The 20,695-nt window shown below is 45.2% G+C and overlaps 1 protein-coding gene across 2 annotated transcripts in view; it reads right to left on the reverse strand.

Annotated features, from left to right (window-relative positions):
- The window catches only part of SCARB2 (scavenger receptor class B member 2), a 101,704-nt gene that overhangs the window by 43,438 nt on the left and 37,571 nt on the right, over positions 1 to 20,695 (reverse strand). For both annotated transcript variants that reach the window (XR_013622533.1, XM_078772745.1), the window contains exons 4-6: positions 13,802 to 14,008; positions 13,126 to 13,217; positions 5,379 to 5,498 (exon numbers count right to left, since the gene is read on the reverse strand). Coding sequence is in view for 1 of the 2 variants with exons in the window: in XM_078772745.1 (XP_078628871.1) it covers positions 5,379 to 5,498; positions 13,126 to 13,217; positions 13,802 to 14,008 (419 nt within the window). In the remaining variant the exon portion in view is untranslated. The remainder of the gene's footprint in view (positions 1 to 5,378; positions 5,499 to 13,125; positions 13,218 to 13,801; positions 14,009 to 20,695) is intronic.

Raw genomic sequence — 20,695 nt, forward strand, 5'->3', positions numbered from 1 at the left:
GCACCAAAGCACAATATTTGCTGTCACGTTGGTAGTCTTTCTGTTTTCTACCACGTCTTCCTTATTATTATTTCTTGAATTCAAAGTCAAGCCTCGTGGAAGAGCTAGACTGATTTGATCAGAATGCAACAGAACAAAAGGAACAATAGAAAGAGTTGGACACATCAAACGCAGGGTTGAAGGACAAAATCCTGAACGACCCAGGTTGAAGGACAAAATAGAGGGCGACTTGGACAAGTCAGAAATGGGCGGGACCAGGTGGATGCAGAAGCAAACTCTCAGGAATGAAAAAGTGCAAATCTGGAAGGAGATGGTCTTGGGGGTGAGGTGGAGGTAGGGTTAATGGGGGTACAAAATATTATGGTTTTGGCTGGGGGATGATCTGAGATGGTGGTGAACAGCTGTCTTGAAGACCCGAAAATAAGAGTGGGATTAAAGAGAATGAAGAAGTTGATTCCCCAGGAGGGGAAAAAGAGGGACAAATGAGTGGAGGTGAGCAATGATTCTGGATCTTGGAAGGTTCACCAGAAGGGGTTTGATGGTGGACCACAAGCGCCCTGCGAAAACCTGGGAGGGGATGGGGGTGGGGGGACAGAGAAAGAGCAGAAGGTGCAAGACCAGAAAGGGGGCAGTAGAAGACAGAAATATCATCGACCTCTCTGTGATGGGAAAGTGATAGGCCCATGGACTCAGCCTCCGCGCGGGACATTCCATTGATTTTGAAGGCCCTGGTTTCCATGGCGTGAAGCAGAGCAAGGTGTGAGGGAGGCACAGCAGCCCACTCTCTGAGTTTTCTCCATTGTTTCTCCCTCTGCTGTCTCACTCCTCCGACCCTCCCAATCTACTCCAGATGCACGTATTCCTCCAGTAACCCTCTCCTTATTTATCTTGCAAAATCCAGGCTAACTGCACACCTCAACTCTTTTATTCCTTGCTTCTCCCATCGAGGGAACTATTTTCCAGAGGCTGTTCTATCTCACTCTTCCCTCCAAGGCTTCAAACAAGCACTGCACCACCATTTCCTGTCATTCCCAATTCTGTCTCATGATCATAATTACCCACAATAACCTTTCCTAACCCAACCATCTTAATTGCTAGTTTTGGTGCTTCCTTTCCTCTCCCCTTCCTTTTATGCTGTTCGTTCATTCCCTTGATGTTCCTCCCACTGTCAGATCTACCTTGCTCCTCCATGAGCCTCGCATCTGCAAAGAAAAAGGAAAATCACTGACTCGTGTGCCTGCATTTCCCCCGTGCACACTTCCCTCGCAACGTGACTCCTCCCACATGCAAAATGGTTGATAACCCTCATTTTGCCTATCCCATGGTTTATCCTATTAATCTAATAGATGCACCTTCACCACATTCATATTACAACTTCCACAGCGTAAAAGGCCACGGTTGCCATGAACAGGACATCAGTCACAATGTCTTGCCAGACATAGTTAGACCCACAGAAGTAAAATAAAATCTCTTGGGAGTAAATGATTAAACATACAATGTTTCTCAAAGTTGCAGTTAAATATTATTACTGCATGAAGCAGCTCATTAAACAGTTTCCCAGACGGTATCCATATTGATGTAAACCTTTACCTAGACATTGCGGCAGACTATCTTTTGGGGGAAGGGGTTAGGTACAGGCCTGGGCAAAGCAAGCTTGCTGCCAACCCCATAAAACTTCCTTTGAGCAATTCCCCAAGGATAAGACCTCTGTCCACTATTTGTGAGTGAAATATTAAACTTATAATTTAGATATTAAAGGACTTATCGTCTCCGTTTGCGATTGACATATTGGTTGCAAAATATTTCCCATGACGGTGAACACTTTCAATACTCACAGGACTCTACGAGCCTCAAGTTTCCCATAGTAGCGCATTATTGTAAAAACGGTGTGTAAATTGGATTTTTAATAATTCAGCATCACATTGCAATGCCAAGCGACCTGATGAGAAAGTACAGTTGATAATTTGCACTTGGAATCACATCAGTACAACTTAAAGCTCATTCTCCCCTCCCAGCAACGTCAAGAAACAATAACTTCAGTTTGTGGTTCCGAGCCTTCCCGTCCAACTGTTAAGGTGACAACACACACTGGTGTCAGGAGTCGGACAGATTCGTCCGTTCAGGAGTCACACAGTGTCGTCCGTTCAGGAGTCACACAGAGTCATCCGTTCAGAAGTCACACAAGGTCGTCCATTCAGGAGTCACACAGAGTCGTCCGGTCAGGAGTCACACAGAGTCGTCCATTCAGGAGTCACACAGAGTCGTCCGTTCAAGAGTCACACAGAGTCGTCCGTTCAGGAGTCACACAGAGTCGTCCGTTCAAGAGTCACACAGAGTCGTCCGTTCAAGAGTCACACAGAGTCGTCCGTTCAAGAGTCACACAGAGTCGTCCGTTCAGGAGTAACACAGAATCGTCCAGTCAAGAGTGAGATAGAGTCATCCAGACAATCTGAAGTCAGTCAAAGTTCCAGAAAATTGGAGGCTATCCGGAATTCAGTCACAACCTGAGCAAAACATCACAACCTGGTCCTGAAAACGTGATCCAAAAAAGAAGGTGTCTACTTTGGGTTTTGGAAGGACTCAATCCCACCCTCTTAAACATGGAAATAGAGATTACAACAAACAGGAGGAAGCACTTGTTTCAACCGCATAACTCATGCAGGATGTAATCCTTGGCTTAGAGCTCTCTCAACCTTCACAACCTCCCCATCATGCCCATGAACCTGGCTTAGTTATTTCGCTATCATATTCAAGCTTTAAAATCAACAAAAAGCCAAGACCCAAAATAAACCTTTGAACCAAATACAGCTTGATTCTCCTAAGAGTTCCCCATGCATGTTCTCATGCACTCAGCTCTACTGCTTGAAGTGAAACTCTTACTATTGTTCATAAGATTTTGCAAAAGTTAAGGAACCATACCAATCAGTTTTTCTTTCTTTCTCCAATTGTGGTCTTGAACTTCCTATTCTCTTAAATGTCACATGTGTACTGTCACACAACCCAAAGGTTCTTTAATAAATAGATGTAAAACTGACCGACAGGTTTTGTCTAAACTTGCATTTATTTAAAAGACTAGTAAAAGTACCCGGCGTTGCCGGGGAGGTGGGGAAGCAAGAGAGGGAGGGGAGAGTGGAAGGGGAGGGGAGGGGACGGTGAGGGGAGAGGTAGGGGAAAGATTTACTACATATACATCCTTGGGGGAGGGGTGGCTTTGACAGGCTCCTCCGTTTTTGGGGGTGACGAGGAAGGGAATGAGGAAAAAATTTCCAGTGCAAAAGGTGCTTTAACCTCAGTGTTGCTCAGGTAAAAAAGGAAATTGTAATACCCTCTGTCACCATCACCAGGTGGCGCTACACGGTACACATTTACATAGAGAATTTACGTCCCTCTCCCGGTCCCCCACACCCCCGCATGAGGCCACAGCCACATAGCCTATGTTACCCCCCAGACAAAGTTGTACTTGTACCCTGAGTAAAGTATATAAGTGTTTATAGCTGAAGTACCTGGTGTTGCTCAAGCAAAAAATAAACATTAACATATTTGAAATGAGGGCAAATATAATGGGAAAGGAATTACATCCAAATCAGAATCCATCACAAATGTCAAATCATCATTTTACCTTTTTGTTCAATATATGATCCACCACGCGGTAACCCGGGTTACGCCGTGACGCCGCCATATTGATTAACCCGGGTTACCTCGTGAGATACGGCAATTGTCAAATCAGGGCCATTTAACAGTAACCCGTTCTCCCGTGAAGGCTAAAATGACCCGGAACATCCACACTGGGCACGCAGTTCTTCAATAAAGTTTGTTTTCGATGTGACACCAAATTCAACAATCAAAATAAACCGGGAAAATAATGCCAATACTGGCGATCCAATAGGTTGCGTACACGACTGTACCTGGAAAAAGATCATAACACACATTTTAAACGTTGTATATTAAAAGTTGTAATAAGAGGTGAGAAGGATAGACCTAATTCTGCTGTGTATTGCATGGAAACGTGCTTGTTCTTGCCAAAAAGTATGGGTACGCAAAGGATTTTCCTATCACGCGAACCCTGGTTACACTCCCCCTAAAATTAATTAATTAATTAAGTAAAATGGTCAAAAATCACGGGGCAATCCGGGTCACCGCGTGGTGGATCATATGCTGGTGAATGTACCGTTCATCACGTTTCTGAGTTAAGTATGATGACTTTCAGGAAGAAGAAGAACCCTTACCACCAACATCGACCACTTCCGGAATTGTTTTATTATTTGTGTTCAAATGTCTGGTGATTGTTTTGTATTTATTTATGCCAATGTGTACTTGTATATAACTGTCATTAATCAAAAAGGCTTAAGCACTATAGAGCGAATTTTTTTTTAATCGGAAAAAACAAACTTGTTTTTTTCAAAAAAAGATTTTTTGGCCTAAAACACTCCCATTCATTCACTGATGAACCTCTGAAAGTTTGACGAAGATCTGTTCAGCCATCTCTGAGAAAAATGGCATCTGTCAGACAGACACACACAGACTAACGGCTCTCTTATATAGAAGACAAGACACCAGAGATACAGAAAGTTCAACGGGCTGGCACGGCACGGGATGGCAAGGTACGGGATGGCACGGCACGGCACTACACAACATGGCACAAAATGACACGACACAACACGACATTACATGACACGGCACAACACGGCACGGCACGGCACGGCACGACACGGCACGACACGACACAACATGGCACAACATGGCACGACAAGGCACAACACAACACGACAAGGCACGGCACAACAGCACGACACGACATAGCATGACACGACACGACATGATACTGCACATGACATGGCACTGCACGGCACATGGCATGGCAAGACAAGGCACGGCACGACCGGGCACGGCACCACAGGGCACGGCACGACAAGGCACAACACAAAAAGGCACGGCACAACACGGCACTACACGGAATGGCATGACACGGCACGGCATGACATGACAAGGCACGGCACGACATGGCCATGACACCGCACGACACGACATGACACGATACAGCACGATATGGTATGGCACGGCATTACACAGCATGGCACAGCATGGTAAAGCACAAAGCAACTGATGTTTGCCTCTTCTGCTTCCCTATCCCACTCTGCTTTCTGATTTTTCTACACCCAGAGCAAGAACATCTTCAAAGCCCATCCCTTTATAAACTATGCATAATTATTGGATTATTTGATAACTAGAGGCCGAAAAAAATTGCTTATTGGTCTTTAACACAAGATGGTTCACTAACCAAATGTATCAAAGGTAAGTGCGTTACTGCTGCACCGTTCCGTCGGACTGGGAATTGGATACAATGGCGGGGTGTGACGTACCAGAAAGAGGACGCTTACCTGCATACATCCGAGTTGAACATGTACAAGATATCTTTACGAGAGAGAAATGGGTGGAAGCTTGTGGCATCGGTTCCATTGATAGCGTTGCAGCTGTGGCTTGTCCACCAGGGCAGGGTTCTACCAAACAAACGAGTGCATGGACACGTTAACAACTTAGGAATACACGCCATTGGAGACACCCAAAAAATTTCACACGAGTATTGCTACGTTTTTGTCCATCTGTTACACAAATACGTCTCTTTTTCCCCCAAGGATCATGTCTTTTTTATATCCTCAGCAATCACAACAGGTAAAGAGGGTTTGAAAGGTTATTCAAGTAACATCAAAGTCATGCCAAGTTTTTCTTATCTTTCAATATTACTAGGGCATGCCCGTACTATATCTATATCTAAAATTATATCCCCCCCCTCTATTTACATGAAATGGTTTGGTCCAAAGCGAACGGCTTGCGAGTACGGTGACAATCCCCCCCCTCTATTTACATGCAATGGTTTGGTCCAAAGCGAACGGCTTCCGGAGTTTGGTAAAGAAATCGCCATCGCGTACACAAACGCGCAGGAAAGCGAATGAATCGCAAATTCGTTTTTATTAGTTTTAAAACATCGTTTAACGCCAACATAGCGCCAACATAGTTTGCAAACGTGAAATAAATGAATACGCTCTCAAATGTGCCATCCGAGGCAGAGTGTGTCCGCCACGTTCGGCACACGCGATCGTTCGCTGCTCTCTGATTGGTTGAATCGTTTTTTGGACATAGCTCGGTAAGTAATTGTCCGATTAATATGAAACCTTGAAAAGGCACATCCTCGGGTCCCCAGCAATATACCTGGCAAGTTAAAAGTATATCGGACCCGTGGTTGTCGAGAAACAGCGGTCACAGACAAACAAACAAACGTACAGACGTACAGACAGACAGACAGAGATTACTGGAATTATAGATAGATAGATACAAGTGTAAATCTTAAGTTAAATGTATTTTATAAATTACATATTTCAGGTCTTCAATTTATATATTTTTAAATTCAATCAATCAACCAATCAATCAAATTAAAAGCATGTCTGGTAGCCAATAGCTGATTTACACATGCATAAATGAATGAATGAATTTCATACACATATGAATTACATATTTCCAGGACTCTCCATGTCTTCAAAACAGCTGTTCAACCACCATCTCTTATCTTCCCCCATCCAAAACACCTTGATCTTTTCTACCTCTGTTAATCCACCATAAATCTACCTTCAAATTCCGTTTTCTTTCCTGAGAGTCCTTGTAGTGGCCATCCTGTTTATCACATATTCCGTACTCCAGCCCTCTCCCTTCCACAGATCTCCTGATGTCCATATTCTCTACTGTTGTGCTTCCCTCGCTCTCCCTCTCTATTCTCCTAATCCCTTTATTATATGTTATATGTGTTAGCTCTTATACGAGCCTCGACAAAGTATACAAACAAACAATATACCTATATATATATATATATATATATATATATATATATATATATATATATATATATATATATATATATATATATATATATATATATATAGTTGCGGTTTTAGAACCCACACTTGTGTAAATAATTACTTGTAAATATCCCATTATTAAAAGGTTAAAGGTAGTTAGTCCACAAGCAACACGTAGGCCACCATAGGAACTCAGTTATTTCATTATTATGTATTTTAGATAAGGCAGTGTTTCCAATAGTTGAATCTGCGTTGCATCAATTAAATAAGAGTAGGTCCCCAATCCAATTCCGGCCATTTTGCAACCTCCCTCTCCAAGCGACGTCATTACGCGCCTCTGCCAGCAGCAGCCGCCTTAGCGTTTGCTCAAACGACGCCATTAACTATGCGGTCAGGCCCGAGGAAAAAGGGGGCGGAACGCCAAGAACAAGGTGTGGCCTGTCAACTAGCCGTCAAAGGCGTGGCCGGTAAGCCCCCACCAGCCAACCAGGGATGATGTAATATCACCGACGGGCGTGGCTTCTGTGGAGCGCGGAGTGATCTTGGCTCGCATGATATAAGCGCGAACGCAAAGCCCTTTCACAGGACTCGCGTGCACACGGCAGTGGCTAAAGGACTGGTGGGAGAGCGCGCATTGTAATGGACTTCTTTCGGAGGACGTATGCGGTGTTGGAGGCGCGCACATTTGCAAAGAACTTGTACGGACTTGTTGGAGGCACGCGCATTGAAAGGACTTTGAGAGGGAGAGCGTTTGGCGCGAACGTACAGTTATTACGTACGAAGCATCCCAGTCCCCCCGCTATATGTAAGGTCCGCTCGCGTTGAACGATACGCGGAGCTGCCTGCCGGGTTTTGCGCACTGGACTGGAGTGGACCGGAGCCTGGACCCCATCGCCGAGGCCATCAACCTGGACCTTCCACCCTACCAGCTACAATCCCCATGTGAGTGTGTCTGTTTGTCTGGGGTAATAAGTTAAGACTGTTTTTCAGACTGCCCTGCCCTGCTTCTTCTTCTTCTTCTTCTTCCTGTACATCCTTTTGTTTCCTCTTCTCTTGTATATTTGTGAATAAACCCATCTTTGTTCTTCCCATACTCTGGTTTCCTCTCCATCCGATCGCATCCGTCTTTTCTCAATTGAGTACCTGTGGCACGATTAGGAACCACTCAGAATCGGGTGTAGTCTTATTGTTAATGGCTCGGATCGCGGATTGCTAACCGCTCGGCATTTTCCATCTTATCCGTGGTTCGAGCGGGAGTTATTTCCCTGCTTTACGGTCGGGTTAGTAAGTAGGTATTTGGGACAACTTTGACCAATGACCCTAGCTAATACTGACCGGAAGGAGCGTTATACCTTCTAAGGACCCGGGACGGCCAGCTAAAAAGACTAGGGGATCAACCCCCCCCCCCCCCTTGATAAGGGGAGCGCCGACCCCCGAGATCCGTAACAATATATATATATATATATATATATATATATATATATATATATATATATATATATATATATACAGACTTGGCATTTAATATGGATTATTTTTTTTGTGGGGGTGAACTTGCTTTTCAAGATCTCTTAGAACCAAAAGTTCATTGGAATTATGTTGAAATTATTCTAGATTTTGTTAATGTGACCCTTTAAAAGAAACAAAAACCACATTTGACATTTCGAAGCAAATAAATTGATCCTTGAAAGTGATGTAAACTGATATCGAACTCAATTCATGGACAGTACTGTGTTAAACTTCTGTACGTTTTCCAGAAGTATCTCTTTATTTTGCAAATTCGCCAAATTTTTTTTTAACAAAAACAAAAGTTAAATTACGACTGGGATTACGGACAGTAAAATTACAGTTCAGTACTTCGTGTAACCCCCACGAGCATTCAGGAGAGCACGTACACGTTGAGGCATGCTGTTCACGAGATTTGCCAAGGTTTGGACAGGAATCGCTTGCCATGCAGTGACAATAGCCTGCTGCAATTCATGCACAGAGGTCGGCTGCTGGTCCAAGTGGTCGATTTGACGCGTTAATTCTGCCCACAAGTTCTCTATCGGATTCATATCCGGGGACATGGCAGGCCACTCCATATGCTCTACACCACGGTCAGCAAGAAAGTGTTCGATCATGCGAGCACGATGAGGCCGTGCATTGTCATCTTGGAAGACAAAGTTTCCTCGAAAGGCTGCACGAGCAAATGGAAGCAATGTTTCTTCCAGAATGGCCCTGTACTTGAACTGGTTCAGGATTCCATTCAGAACAACCAGGTCAGTTTTGCCCCCTGCATGAAAAGCAGCCCAATCGGTCACCCCACCACCTCCAGCTTGGACTCTTGGCACTATACAATCTTTGTTGTAGGCTTCATGCACTTGTCTGCGCACTCGGACGCGGCCATCTTGACGATAGACCAGAAATCTAGACTCGTCACTGAAGATCACGTGATTCCAGTGTCCTGGCTGCCATTGACGGTGCTCTCTGGCCCACTGCAATCGGCGCTGGCGGTGTTGTCTGGTCAGGCGAGGCTTTCTCAGGGGACGCCTGGCACGATAGCCTGCTTGAACCAGTCGTTGGTTGACTAGCCTTCTGGATACAGGCACATTTGTCAGTTGCTGCCACTCAGCCCTAAGCCGATTAGCTGACTTGGTACGGCCATTACAGACTAACCGGTGCAGCTGGCGATCATCTCTCCTTGTGGTTCTGCGGGGACGCCCTAGCCTTGGTATTGGAGTAGGGACACCCCTCTGAGCATTTCGTTTCAGGATCTTTGACACCTGACCTTGAGTGATGCCATACTGCCGAGCAATAGCACACTGTTTCATGCCGTAATTTCGTAAAGCCACCACTCCATGACAAACAGCATTGTCGAGTTGACGGACCATCTCCAGAGGAAGCGGAAATAACTTTTGGAGATGGGCAGCAGTTGTTTTCCACTAATACAGAACGCAACAACCCTTGTATACCCGACTGTGAAGCCAATCATCAAATGCACCTGTCCGTACATTTTGCCATGCCACCTGTGATATAATCCTGTTGTTGACTTCTTGCTGTGACAGACAATCAGCGACATGGTTCTTTCAACAAATAAATCACCAAAATGTAAAAGAAACTCACCAGATTGATATACTGAGTTAAGAAAGTAAACCCAAGTCAAGAAAAAAAAAATATTCCATATTAAATGCCAAGTCTGTATATACACACAAGAGGCGTTTTTCTGTATTAAGCCATTCACCTGTTTTCCCCTGTGATAATTCCAACACGTTGACTCAACCACACTCGTCCACCCTACCCTTGCAAAGTTCAGCTCTTCCATTGTTGGTGAGATTTACATCGCACTAAATGTAGTAAGCATGGAATTCTGAGTCTTCGGAATCAGGCGAATATTGACAGTGAGTGTGTGTGTGTGTGTGTGTGTGTGTTTGTGATGACACTTTGCTGTAAATATATTCTATATACATGTAAATATATGGCTGGCAGGATGGCCTACACCAGCGTTTCTCAACCGGGGTTGGGGGGCCACGGGCCTTCGACCGGGGGGCCACGAGCGGACGCCGAAAAACTGCGATTCAGAATGCAGAAGCTTGTAATGTACAATTAAGGTGACGAGTCTCCAGTCATAGTGTCAAAGTAAAAAGGGTAGATGAGTTTAACCTTCTCTAAAAAAGGGTAGATGAGTTTCTCTCCATCTCTTTCTGCTTCTTTACATCTCTACTTCCTTTCTTCTCCTTCCCTCCAGAGCACTTTTCTAAACCTAATTTTCAACCTTACTGTATTACCGTTACAAAAGTAATTAATTCGTATTTGCAATTTTTTTCTCAGATGTCGAAGGCTCGAAAATGGAATGACAGCTATGTCAAGTTTGGATTCACGAATGTCAGTCGAGATGGCGTGGACTGCGCGCAATGTCTGCACTGCTCGGTCGTGATGTCAAATGCGTCACTACGTCCTTCCAAACTTTCAAACCATCGCGACAAGATGCATCCCGGAAGGAAGGAAGATAATATCGACGCTCTGTCTGCGAAACGATCACGATATGACCGTGAAGCGACACTTCCCAAATTTGGATTCCGGCCAGAAGAAAAACCTGCTCTTCAATCCAGCTACGAAGTGGCATACCGAATTGCGAAGTGCAAGAAGCCGCACACTATTGCTGAGGACCTTATCAAGCCATGTACAGAGAAAATGGTGGAATTGATGATCGGACCAGAGGCGAAAAAGAAGATCCAGCAAGTTTCGCTCTCTAATGACACGATCCGACGACGGATTGATGACATGGCTGCTGATGTGTGCCGTCAAGTTTGCTCCGAAATCAAACAAAGCACGCTCCAGGCTAGCCTTCAATTAGACGAGTCTACCGACACCGCCCTGGAGAGCCAGTTGATCGCCTTCGCTCGCTACGAGAGAAAGGGAAAGATGAAGGAAGAGTTCTTGTTCTGCAATACCCTACCAACCACAACGACAGCGGCAGATATCAAAGCTATTGTGGACTCTTTTTTTGAAGCTGACGGACTCGGTTGGCAGAATTTCAAGCACATTTGTACTGATGGTGCCCCAGCGATGGTCGGCGTCAGAGGAGGGTTCGTCACGCTTGTGAAAAACGAATGGCCCCATGTGACGTCCTCCCACTGTTCGCTACACCGATACGCTCTTGCGTCAAAGACTCTTCCGCCTCGTTTGCTGGAAGTCATGGACGTCGCGGTCAAAGTGATCAACTTCATTCGTGCGAAGGCCAAAAATCATCAGCTCTTCCAACTCCTGGCCAACGAAATGGGAGCGGAACATGTTGGACTTCTGTTCCACACCAAAGTCCGTTGGCTATCGAGGGGGAAATGCCTCTCTCGGCTGTATGAACTCCGGGTTGAGGTGGAAATCTTCCTGCGAGACAACGAAAACAACCTCCATGTCCACTTCGTTTTTCACACATCATGACAACGAAAACAACCTCCATGTCCACTTCGACAATGAAGAGTTCGTCATGATGCTCGCCTACCTGGCCGATATATTCGGCCGACTCAACGAAATGAACCAGTCCTTGCAAGGCCTTGATGTGACAGTCAGTGACGTTCAAGACAAGCTTGCCGGACTGTCTGCTAGAATGGAAGTCTGGCAGGCACGAATCAAGGCCGGGTCCACTGCCTCGTTTCCTTTCTTGGACGAGCACCTGCAGACGCAGAGGATTGAGCTTCCCGTCAGCATCAAAGATTGCATCACTAGACATCTCGACAATCTCTCCGCTGAGTTCAAATCGTATTTCGACGATGCAACGTTGGATGTTCCGTGGCACAAAGACCCGTTCAACGCCAAAATTGAACCTACTGAAGACGAAGCAGAGGAGCTGGCAGAGTTGAAGGTTTCAAAAGCAATGAAGCTGGTCTTCAGTAACAAAGAAGACCTCTCCACCTTCTGGTTGTCTGTTCAGGATGCGTATCCACTACTCAGCAAGAAGGCATCCGTAATGCTCATTCAATTCGCCACAACATATCTTTGCGAATCTGGATTTTCTGACCTTGCGACCATTAAAACGAAGTCCAGAAACCGTCTTGACGTTGGGAACGATATTCGCCTTGCTGTGTCCAAGACGGAGCCGGACATAAGAGGCCTCGTCAGACAAGCCCAACAGCAAGTGTCTCATTGATTGTATTGCTTAGAAAAATGTTTACTTTGATTTATCTTTTAAGACTGAGTAAATAAATTTCATAAAACGAAATCTGCATCTTTTATTGAAGGGCAGGGGGCCACGAATGTTAAGCGACTCGGTAGGGGGGCCATGGGCCATCAAAGGTTGAGAAACGCTGGCCTACACAAACACACACTCATCTCTGAGCCTAGGTCGAGCCTGGGTTTGAATCTTGGCACAGCTACAAACTGTTGTCCTGTTGTCTTTTGGATGGATGTTAATTCCTTAAATTGGGCTTCTCATATTGTCTGCCAGCATTCGTTAAAGATTCCACAGTGTCCTTCGCGAAGAGTCGGCGAGCTATCGCTGGCACCCTGACCAAATTAAAAATTCCTGCCCTAACCTACAGGGGGCGTCACCTCAGCAGCACAGCCATGCCCCCCTCAGGCAATTATTGCTGTAAATGAAAGAAGTAGCAGCGATAATCAAGTTTGATTGTTTGAATTCACCATAGTAAATGTACTGTGATACACTATTAATTTAACTTTTATATCACTCAAATTTAGTAAAGTATTGAATATAAGCAAAGTCACAAAGTTTAAGAAAGACGTGAAACGTAAATCCCCCAATGCATGGTCAAAAGCAATAACCGCTGATTTCCTCACTTGCCTCATGCCCTTCCACCGCTCAATTCTGGAGAAATTGAAGAAATCCCCTTTTCCATTGTTGAAATCATAACGTCCATCATCACTTCCATTCCTCTGCACACAATACGGATTTATGGAAATCATGAAGCGACTGCCACATTCCACAAATGCAAGTGGCTTGGTGATTTGGGAAATGCATGATGGGAAAACTGTATAGAAAATGGGATCGACAGGATATCTCCAATAACGTGGACTCACCTTTGAGTTGTTCATTCTGCATTTGATTCCCAGCCCAACTACCAAATTTTATTTCTGGCAATTTGTAGGCCAGTGATTGTATCGATGAGTGTGCGGTCCTTTGGAGGGTACATTAAGCTGCCCAACCAATCTTGTGGTATCGTGAATGTTAAGGGGAAGGCCATTGTGAAGTCCAGAAAGCTTGTAAATGTTAAACATCCCACAGTAACTTTCGAAACTATTAGGCCATTGTGTCTCCGTACTCTTTGCCAAATTATATATTCCAGCCCTGATTGAGGAATGCTTTAACAGTGTCACCCTGTGATGAAGGAGAAAATGAAGTTTCCAGCTCACATTCTAAGTTCTGAAAATATTCACAACCTAACTGTGGGCACCCTTGATCCGTTCAAGAGGGTTATGTGGGCAACCATAATTCTTCCAGATATGTACAAATCTCTCACCTTGTAAAAAATTCCAAACTGCGTATCTGGAGCCAATGAGGGGGCGATTTTGTTGAGGAAAACCAGGAGAGGGTCTTCATAGCCCCACAGCAGCTCATGTACTGAATGTGAAGCGAAGAGAGTTTCACTCTCCATTGCAGCCAGGAAGGAAAACAACCTGTCGACCAGGCTTGGAAGCCCAAGGGCCTGCACCTTTTCAATTGCCGCCTGTGTTGTGGGGAAAGGGGGCAGAGGGGAATGGGAAGATACGTCTGTGTGATGTACAATTACCCGGCACACACGAAGTGAAAGGCGGGATTAAGCATTGGGTTCGCGTCTGTCCGTCCGTCCATCCATCTTGTCAGTTTACGACAGATTGTGATTGAATTTAAATAAGTTGTTCTTAGATGTTATATTCTGAACATGAATCGGAACAGAAATAGGAAGACAAGTTTCTCATTTACCGTACTTTGGCTTTTAATTTTCCTGATCACGCATACATGCCAATCAAACAAAATGGAAAATCATTCCAAACAGGAAACATACTGTTTTAAGGATATCATAAAGGGACCCAAACAACAGGCACAAATAACTAATGTTACATGTTAGATAGGGTGGTGAAATAAACACTGCGTCAATGTTGGTAAATTCTGGAATTAATTCATTTAAATGCCATTAAACCTCTTCAAACATTTATTTAATTTGAATTTTATACTTGAAGACTGTAGAGTACAAATCGCCTTCATAATGCTGTACTTGCAAAACCATGCTCTGCAGTTGTGGCCAAAAATATTGGCACCCTTGCAATTTTTCAAATAACTAACAATTTTCTCTAAAAATAAGTTGAAATTGACAAAAGTATTTGGTCTCCACAATTCTTTATTTCACTGTTAATATTACAGAACTTTTGTTTTTGATTCAGAACTTAATATATCCTTTTAAATCAGAAAATAAAAAGAAATGGCATTGACAAAATTATGGACACCCTAGACTTCATATTTGGTAGCACAGCCTTTGGACAAAATAACTTTGGTCAAGTGCTTCCTATAGCCATGAATGACCTTCCTACACCTCTCTACTGGCAGTTTGACCCACTCTTCTTGTGCAAACTGCTCCAGTTCTCCCAGATTTGAAGGGTGCCTTCTCCCAACTGTTGTTTTCAGATCTCCCCACAAGTGTTCAATGGGATTTACATCTGGACTCATTCCTTTCCGCTTCAGAACAGTCCAGCGTTTTGTCTTGAACCATTCCTGGGTGCTTTTTGAAATGTGTTTGGGGTCATTGTCCTGCTGCAAGACCCAAGAACTTCGACGGAGACCCACCTTTCTGACACTGGGTTGAACATTGCGCTCCAAAATGCCTTGGTAATCTCCTGATTCCATGATGCCATGCACACATTCAAGGCACCCAGTGCCAGAGGCACCACAGCAACACCAAAACATCATTGAACCTCCTCCATGTTTGACTGTGTTCTTTTCTTTGAAGGCTTCATTTTGTTTTCTGTAAACATAGAGATGATGGGCTTTACCAAAAAGTTATAATTTGGTCTCATCTGTCCACAGGACATTCTCCCAGAAGGATTTTGGCCTTTTCAGGTGTGTTTTGGCAAACTCCAGTCTGGCTTTCTTATTCCTTTATTTATTTTTATTCTTTCTCTTTCTCTTTCTCTTTCTCTCTCTTTCTCTCTCTTTCTCTCTCTCTCTCTCTCTCTCTCTCTCTCTGTCTCTCTCTGTCTCTCTCGCCCCCTGCTGGCCGTTCGTGTGTTGGGCGTGGCAAGATGGCGTGCACTGGTGTTCGTGTGCTGTAGCTCCGTGCTTGTGTTGTGTCCCCCCCCCCCCCCCATTCCTTCCTTTCCCATCGCGCCTTTGTCGTGTCCTTCTTTACCACCTGTGCCTCTTTCCCTCCCTTGAGACAGAGAGAGTGAGAGAAGAGCCCAAAGGTGAGAGCAGACCCGTTCGGTTCAGTTTACCTGCTCCGTCGGTGCTGTTTACCTTACTCGCGTCGTGAGAACTTTATTATTCATTATTTCATTTCGACTTTATTTATTTTGTGTCCTTTCCGCCTGGTCAAGGTGGAAAGGTGAGACATCACCGTTATGGCGAGTGTTCGTGCATGGCAGGAAGGGTTTGAAACCCTAACAAGAAAGCATGCTTTCGTGTGTGTCCCTCCCGAAGGTGTTCCTACCGAGGACATTATCCTAGCTGTAGGGAATGTTATCGGCGATGAAAATGTCCGCGCCGCGTCGCGGATGAACCAAAAGTTTGTTGTTTTCGTGTCGGACGAGAAGTTCGTGCATGATGTTGTTAGTACCGGTCTGTCATTGAAAGGTGGGCAGTTCGTCATGGTTTCCCCGATGGACACACCGGCGATTAAAGTTATTATTTCAAATGTCGCTCCGTTTATCACAGATGATAAGTTAATGGCTGTTCTGACCCGGTATGGAACTGTTGTTTCCCGAATCTCGATGATTCCCCTGGGATGTCGGGATGAACGAATGAAACATGTTATGAGTTTCCGGAGACAAGTATTCATGGTGCTTCCTGATCGCGGCGACGATACAGGACTAAACATCTCGTTTAAAATTTCGGTAAATGATCGTCAATATCAAATGTACGCTTCGTCAGGCACCTTAACGTGCTTCCTTTGTGGAGCCTTCGGACACGTTAAAAGGCTTTGTCCCAAAGCATCTTGTACGAAGTGCGGCAAATTGGGACACACCAATGTGGGCTGTAAAAAAGAAAACGCCCCGACCGTGCTTCCTCACGCCTCGACCGTGCTTCCTCACGCCTCGACCGTGCTTCCTCACGCCTCGACCGTGCTTCCTCACGCCTCGACCGTGCTTCCTCACGCCTCGACCGTGCTTCCTCACGCCTTGACCGTGCTTCCTCGCGCCTCGACCGTGCTTCCTCATGCCTCGACCGTGCTCCCCGACGCTCAAACCATGCTCCCCGACGCTCAAACCGTGCTTCCTGGCGCTCAAACCGTGCTACCTGAAGCCCCGACCGTGCTTCCCGACGCCCCGACTGTGCTTCCTGATGTCCCAACTGTGCTTCCCGAGGTCCCGACTATGCTTCCCGAAGCCCCAACCATGCTACCTGAAGCCCCAACCGTGCTACCCGAAGCCCCAACCGTGCTTCCCGACGCCACGACTGTGCTTCCCGACGCCCCGACCATGCTTCCCGACGCCCCGGTGCTACCCAAACCCAGTGAGATGGCACTTGGTGATGCTAGTACTGCTGGCGAACCCATGAATGAAGAACTTGTCATACTGACCAAAAAACGGAAAGCACCACTAACAAATAGCCCCGATGGTGCGATAAAGAAGGCTGTCTTGGGCAGAGACACTGTCTCTGCAAAAGAGGGCAAAACGTTTACAGCAAACGAAAATATCGAACGCCAAAGTTGAAAAGAGGATGTTACTGATTTCCCAGGCTCTGAGAATAAAGCCTACATTGATCCGAACAATGCGGCCATTTTTGAGCCTGAACGCGAAGCCCTACCGGTTCCCCCTCCAGTAGCTGAGCGGACTGGTGACCAAACACATTGCTCTATCTTACAAACAGAAATCGTAACCCCGGCTACGCAGAGATCTGCAGCCATTTGCCAAAGCACACATAAAGAAAGTAAGCACCAGTCTGCTCGTGAGTGTGTACCAGAGTACCCAACGAAATCTCAGGAGATGCATCCAGAGGAGCTCGTGAGAGCTGCAAGTAAGGCCCAAGATCCAGGTGGGACATTATCAGACCTGTCAGAGTCTGAGGACGAGGTGGAAGTGACTGAGCTGTCACAGTCATCAGCATCTCAGTCACAGATACCCCCCCAACACATCGTGTCGTTTCTAGCCGAAACGTACAGACAGCGTAACATAGTCATTAAAGACTATTTTGACGATTTGGTTGCATTCATCCACACTGCAAGATCCATAATTAAAACGCCTGAACAATTTGACCTGAATAAGTCACAATACCACAGGTTAAGAAAATTCATCACACGTGCAGGTGTAGAGTGTTCCCAGCCACAGGCTGATTTCATCAATACAGGATGAAAACTATAAAACTTGCAACTTTAAATATTAACGGTGGTGGTGCTAGCCACCTCCGCCAGGTTCAAGTAAAAAACATATTTCAACGGAAAAAGGTGGATGTGATCTTACTTCAAGAAACTCACATCACACCAAATGTGGAACATAACTGGCATCTACTTTTTAAGAGCCAATGCTATTTCAGCAATTTATCAGCTTCATCTGCTGGAATCGGCTTCTTGCTGAAGCCAGGCCTCGTGTGTGAGTCATGCCATTTTCAGGAGGTAATAAATGGTCGGCTTAGCTCTCTCAAACTAGTAAGCCATAACTTCCATTACACCATTTTTAATGTGTATGCGCCAAGTGATAGCGTAGAGCGTAAGTCCTTCTTCACCTCAATGATAAATCACTTAAGATCGGTTGATTTTGATCATTGTGTGTGTGTCAGAGGTGATTTCAATTGCACCTTCGACCCATCGGTTGACAGAAACTCTGTTGAACCCCATCCTGAGTCCCATATACACTTATCCAATTTTTTTAGCACAATGGGCTTCGTTGATGTTTGGCGGTTGCACCACCCAAACACATCCCAGTACACCTGGTGTCGATGCGCCAATAGTCGAGTATCCTTGGCAAGGCTTGACAGATGGTACATCAACGTACCCTTTAAAAATACTGCGGTTTCTTCAAATCTTTTTCCTTCCGTGTTTTCAGACCATCATATGGTAACCCTAAACCTTTCCTTTCCTCAATCCGCAAATAGGAGCGCTTATTGGAAGTTTAATGTTAGACTTCTAGAAGATGGTATGTTTAAAGAAGCCTTTCATGTTTTCTGGGCAAGTCTAGTAGCAAAGAAATCTTCCTTTTCTTCATCCAGCATATGGTGGGATAACATGAAATCTCAAATTCGGGTTTTTTGTCAATGTTTCCAATCACACAGCACAAACGACAAGCACATTACAATGGCCCGGTTGGAATTGGATATTCTACAATTGGAGAGTAAATTGGCTCATGAAAACAATGACGCCAATTACCGGTTATTGCTTGTAAAGAAAGCTCTTTTAAGGGAGTTAGTTCAAGAGAAAGCAGCCGGTACATTAATTAGACTTAGAATACAGAATGTAAAATTATCAGACACCCCAAACAAGTCTTTCTTTCATTTAGAATCCTTAAGCAAGCCATCACGGCTAATCTCTTCTGTTTTGGACTCAAGAGGCAACGTTGTTGTCAACGAGGATGATGTTAGAATAAACATTATTGAATTCTTTACAAAACTTTTTGAGGAGCAGACTGTTTGTAATGATACAATGATGGATTTAACCTCTCACCTCCCCTCCCTAACTGAGGCTCAACGGTTGGAGCTTGACCTACCAATCACGCTGCCATGGATTCAGGGAAAGCTCCGGGTATTGACGGTCTACCTCCCGAATTCTTTCTGACATTTTGGGACCTTTTAGGCCCTGAGTTGCTGAATGTTTTGGACACTTCTATACAGACTGGTATAATGCCGCTGAGTCTAAGAAGAGCCGTAGTGTGCTTGCTCCCGAAAACTGAAGATCCCCAACTTTTGGTGAACTGGCGACCGATCTCCCTGCTGTGCACGGACTACAAGCTTTTTTCAAAAGTACTAGCTAATCGACTAAAAAAGGTTATTGGTGATCTAGTACTGCCAGAACAGAGTTACTGTGTTCCTGGAAGATCCATCCATGATAATATTTCTTTAATCAGAGATCTCATTGATGGTAACCGTGTTAAAGAAGACTTTGGAATGATGTCGCTTGATCTTGAAAAGGCATTTGACAGTATCGACCATAAGTTTATGCATCATGTGTTACAGGCATGCGGCCTCGGAGCAAACTTTCGTTCCTACATTTCCTTGCTATACACGGATGTATTTAGTTTAATTAAGATTAATAATGTGCTGGCTCCCCCCATCAAGGTTCGGAGAGGGGTTCGGCAAGGGTGCCCAGTCTCTGGTTTATTGTTTGCTCTTTCTTTAGAGCCTCTTCTCAATCTACTGAGAAAGAAGATTTCTGGAATAGCACTCTCTCCCATGAGTGCACCGCTAACCCTATGTGCTTATGCGGATGACGTCTGCATCTTTGTAAAAGATAAGGATGATATTGATATCCTTGTTGAGTGCCTATCAAAGTTTCACGCTGCCTCCTCTTTAAAAATCAATTGGAACAAGAGCAAGACGTTATGGATACCCTCCCTTTATCGCAACCTTCTTCAGCCTGTACCACAGCCGCCCCCATCCCTCCCCGCAGGGTTGCTGTGGGGAAGTGAGGGAATTAAGTACTTGGGCATATTCCTTGGTTCCCCACAGTATGCTCAGAGAAATTGGGACGGGGTAATTGAGCAAGTGGGAGAAAGATTGAACCGATGGAAAAGGGTTTTACCTCATTTGTCCTTCAAGGGCCGTGTGCTAGTGATCAACAACTTAGTTGCCACAATGTTGTGGCATAGGTTCATCTGCCTGCAACCGCCGGAGGCCCTACTCAAAGCACTCCAGGGCAAACTGGTGGACTTCTTCTGGGGAGGCTACCACTGGCTACGACCCGATGTGATATGTCGCCCCTCGGCTGAGGGTGGCCACAACCTCGTCGACATCAAAGCCCGCCTAATGGCCTTCCGGCTGCGGTCCATTCAACGTCTCCTCTACATGGAACATCTGCCAGGCCGGCTCCCTGCACGCCTTGTACTGCAGCGAGTGGGTAGGCTCGGGTACGGGTTTGAACTTTTTCAAATGAACCTCCAACATGTCGACATATCGGTTCTCCCTGCTTTTTACCAAAGCCTCTTAAATGCCTGGCAGAGCCTTTCTGTGAGTCGTCAGGCGGACACATATGTAATGAAAATGCTGGCACACGAGCCTTTGTTCTATAACCCTC

This window comes from Myxine glutinosa, chromosome 2 (assembly GCF_964187855.1).
Source record: "Myxine glutinosa chromosome 2, kmMyxGlut1.1, whole genome shotgun sequence".
Lineage (NCBI taxonomy): Eukaryota > Metazoa > Chordata > Myxini > Myxiniformes > Myxinidae > Myxine > Myxine glutinosa.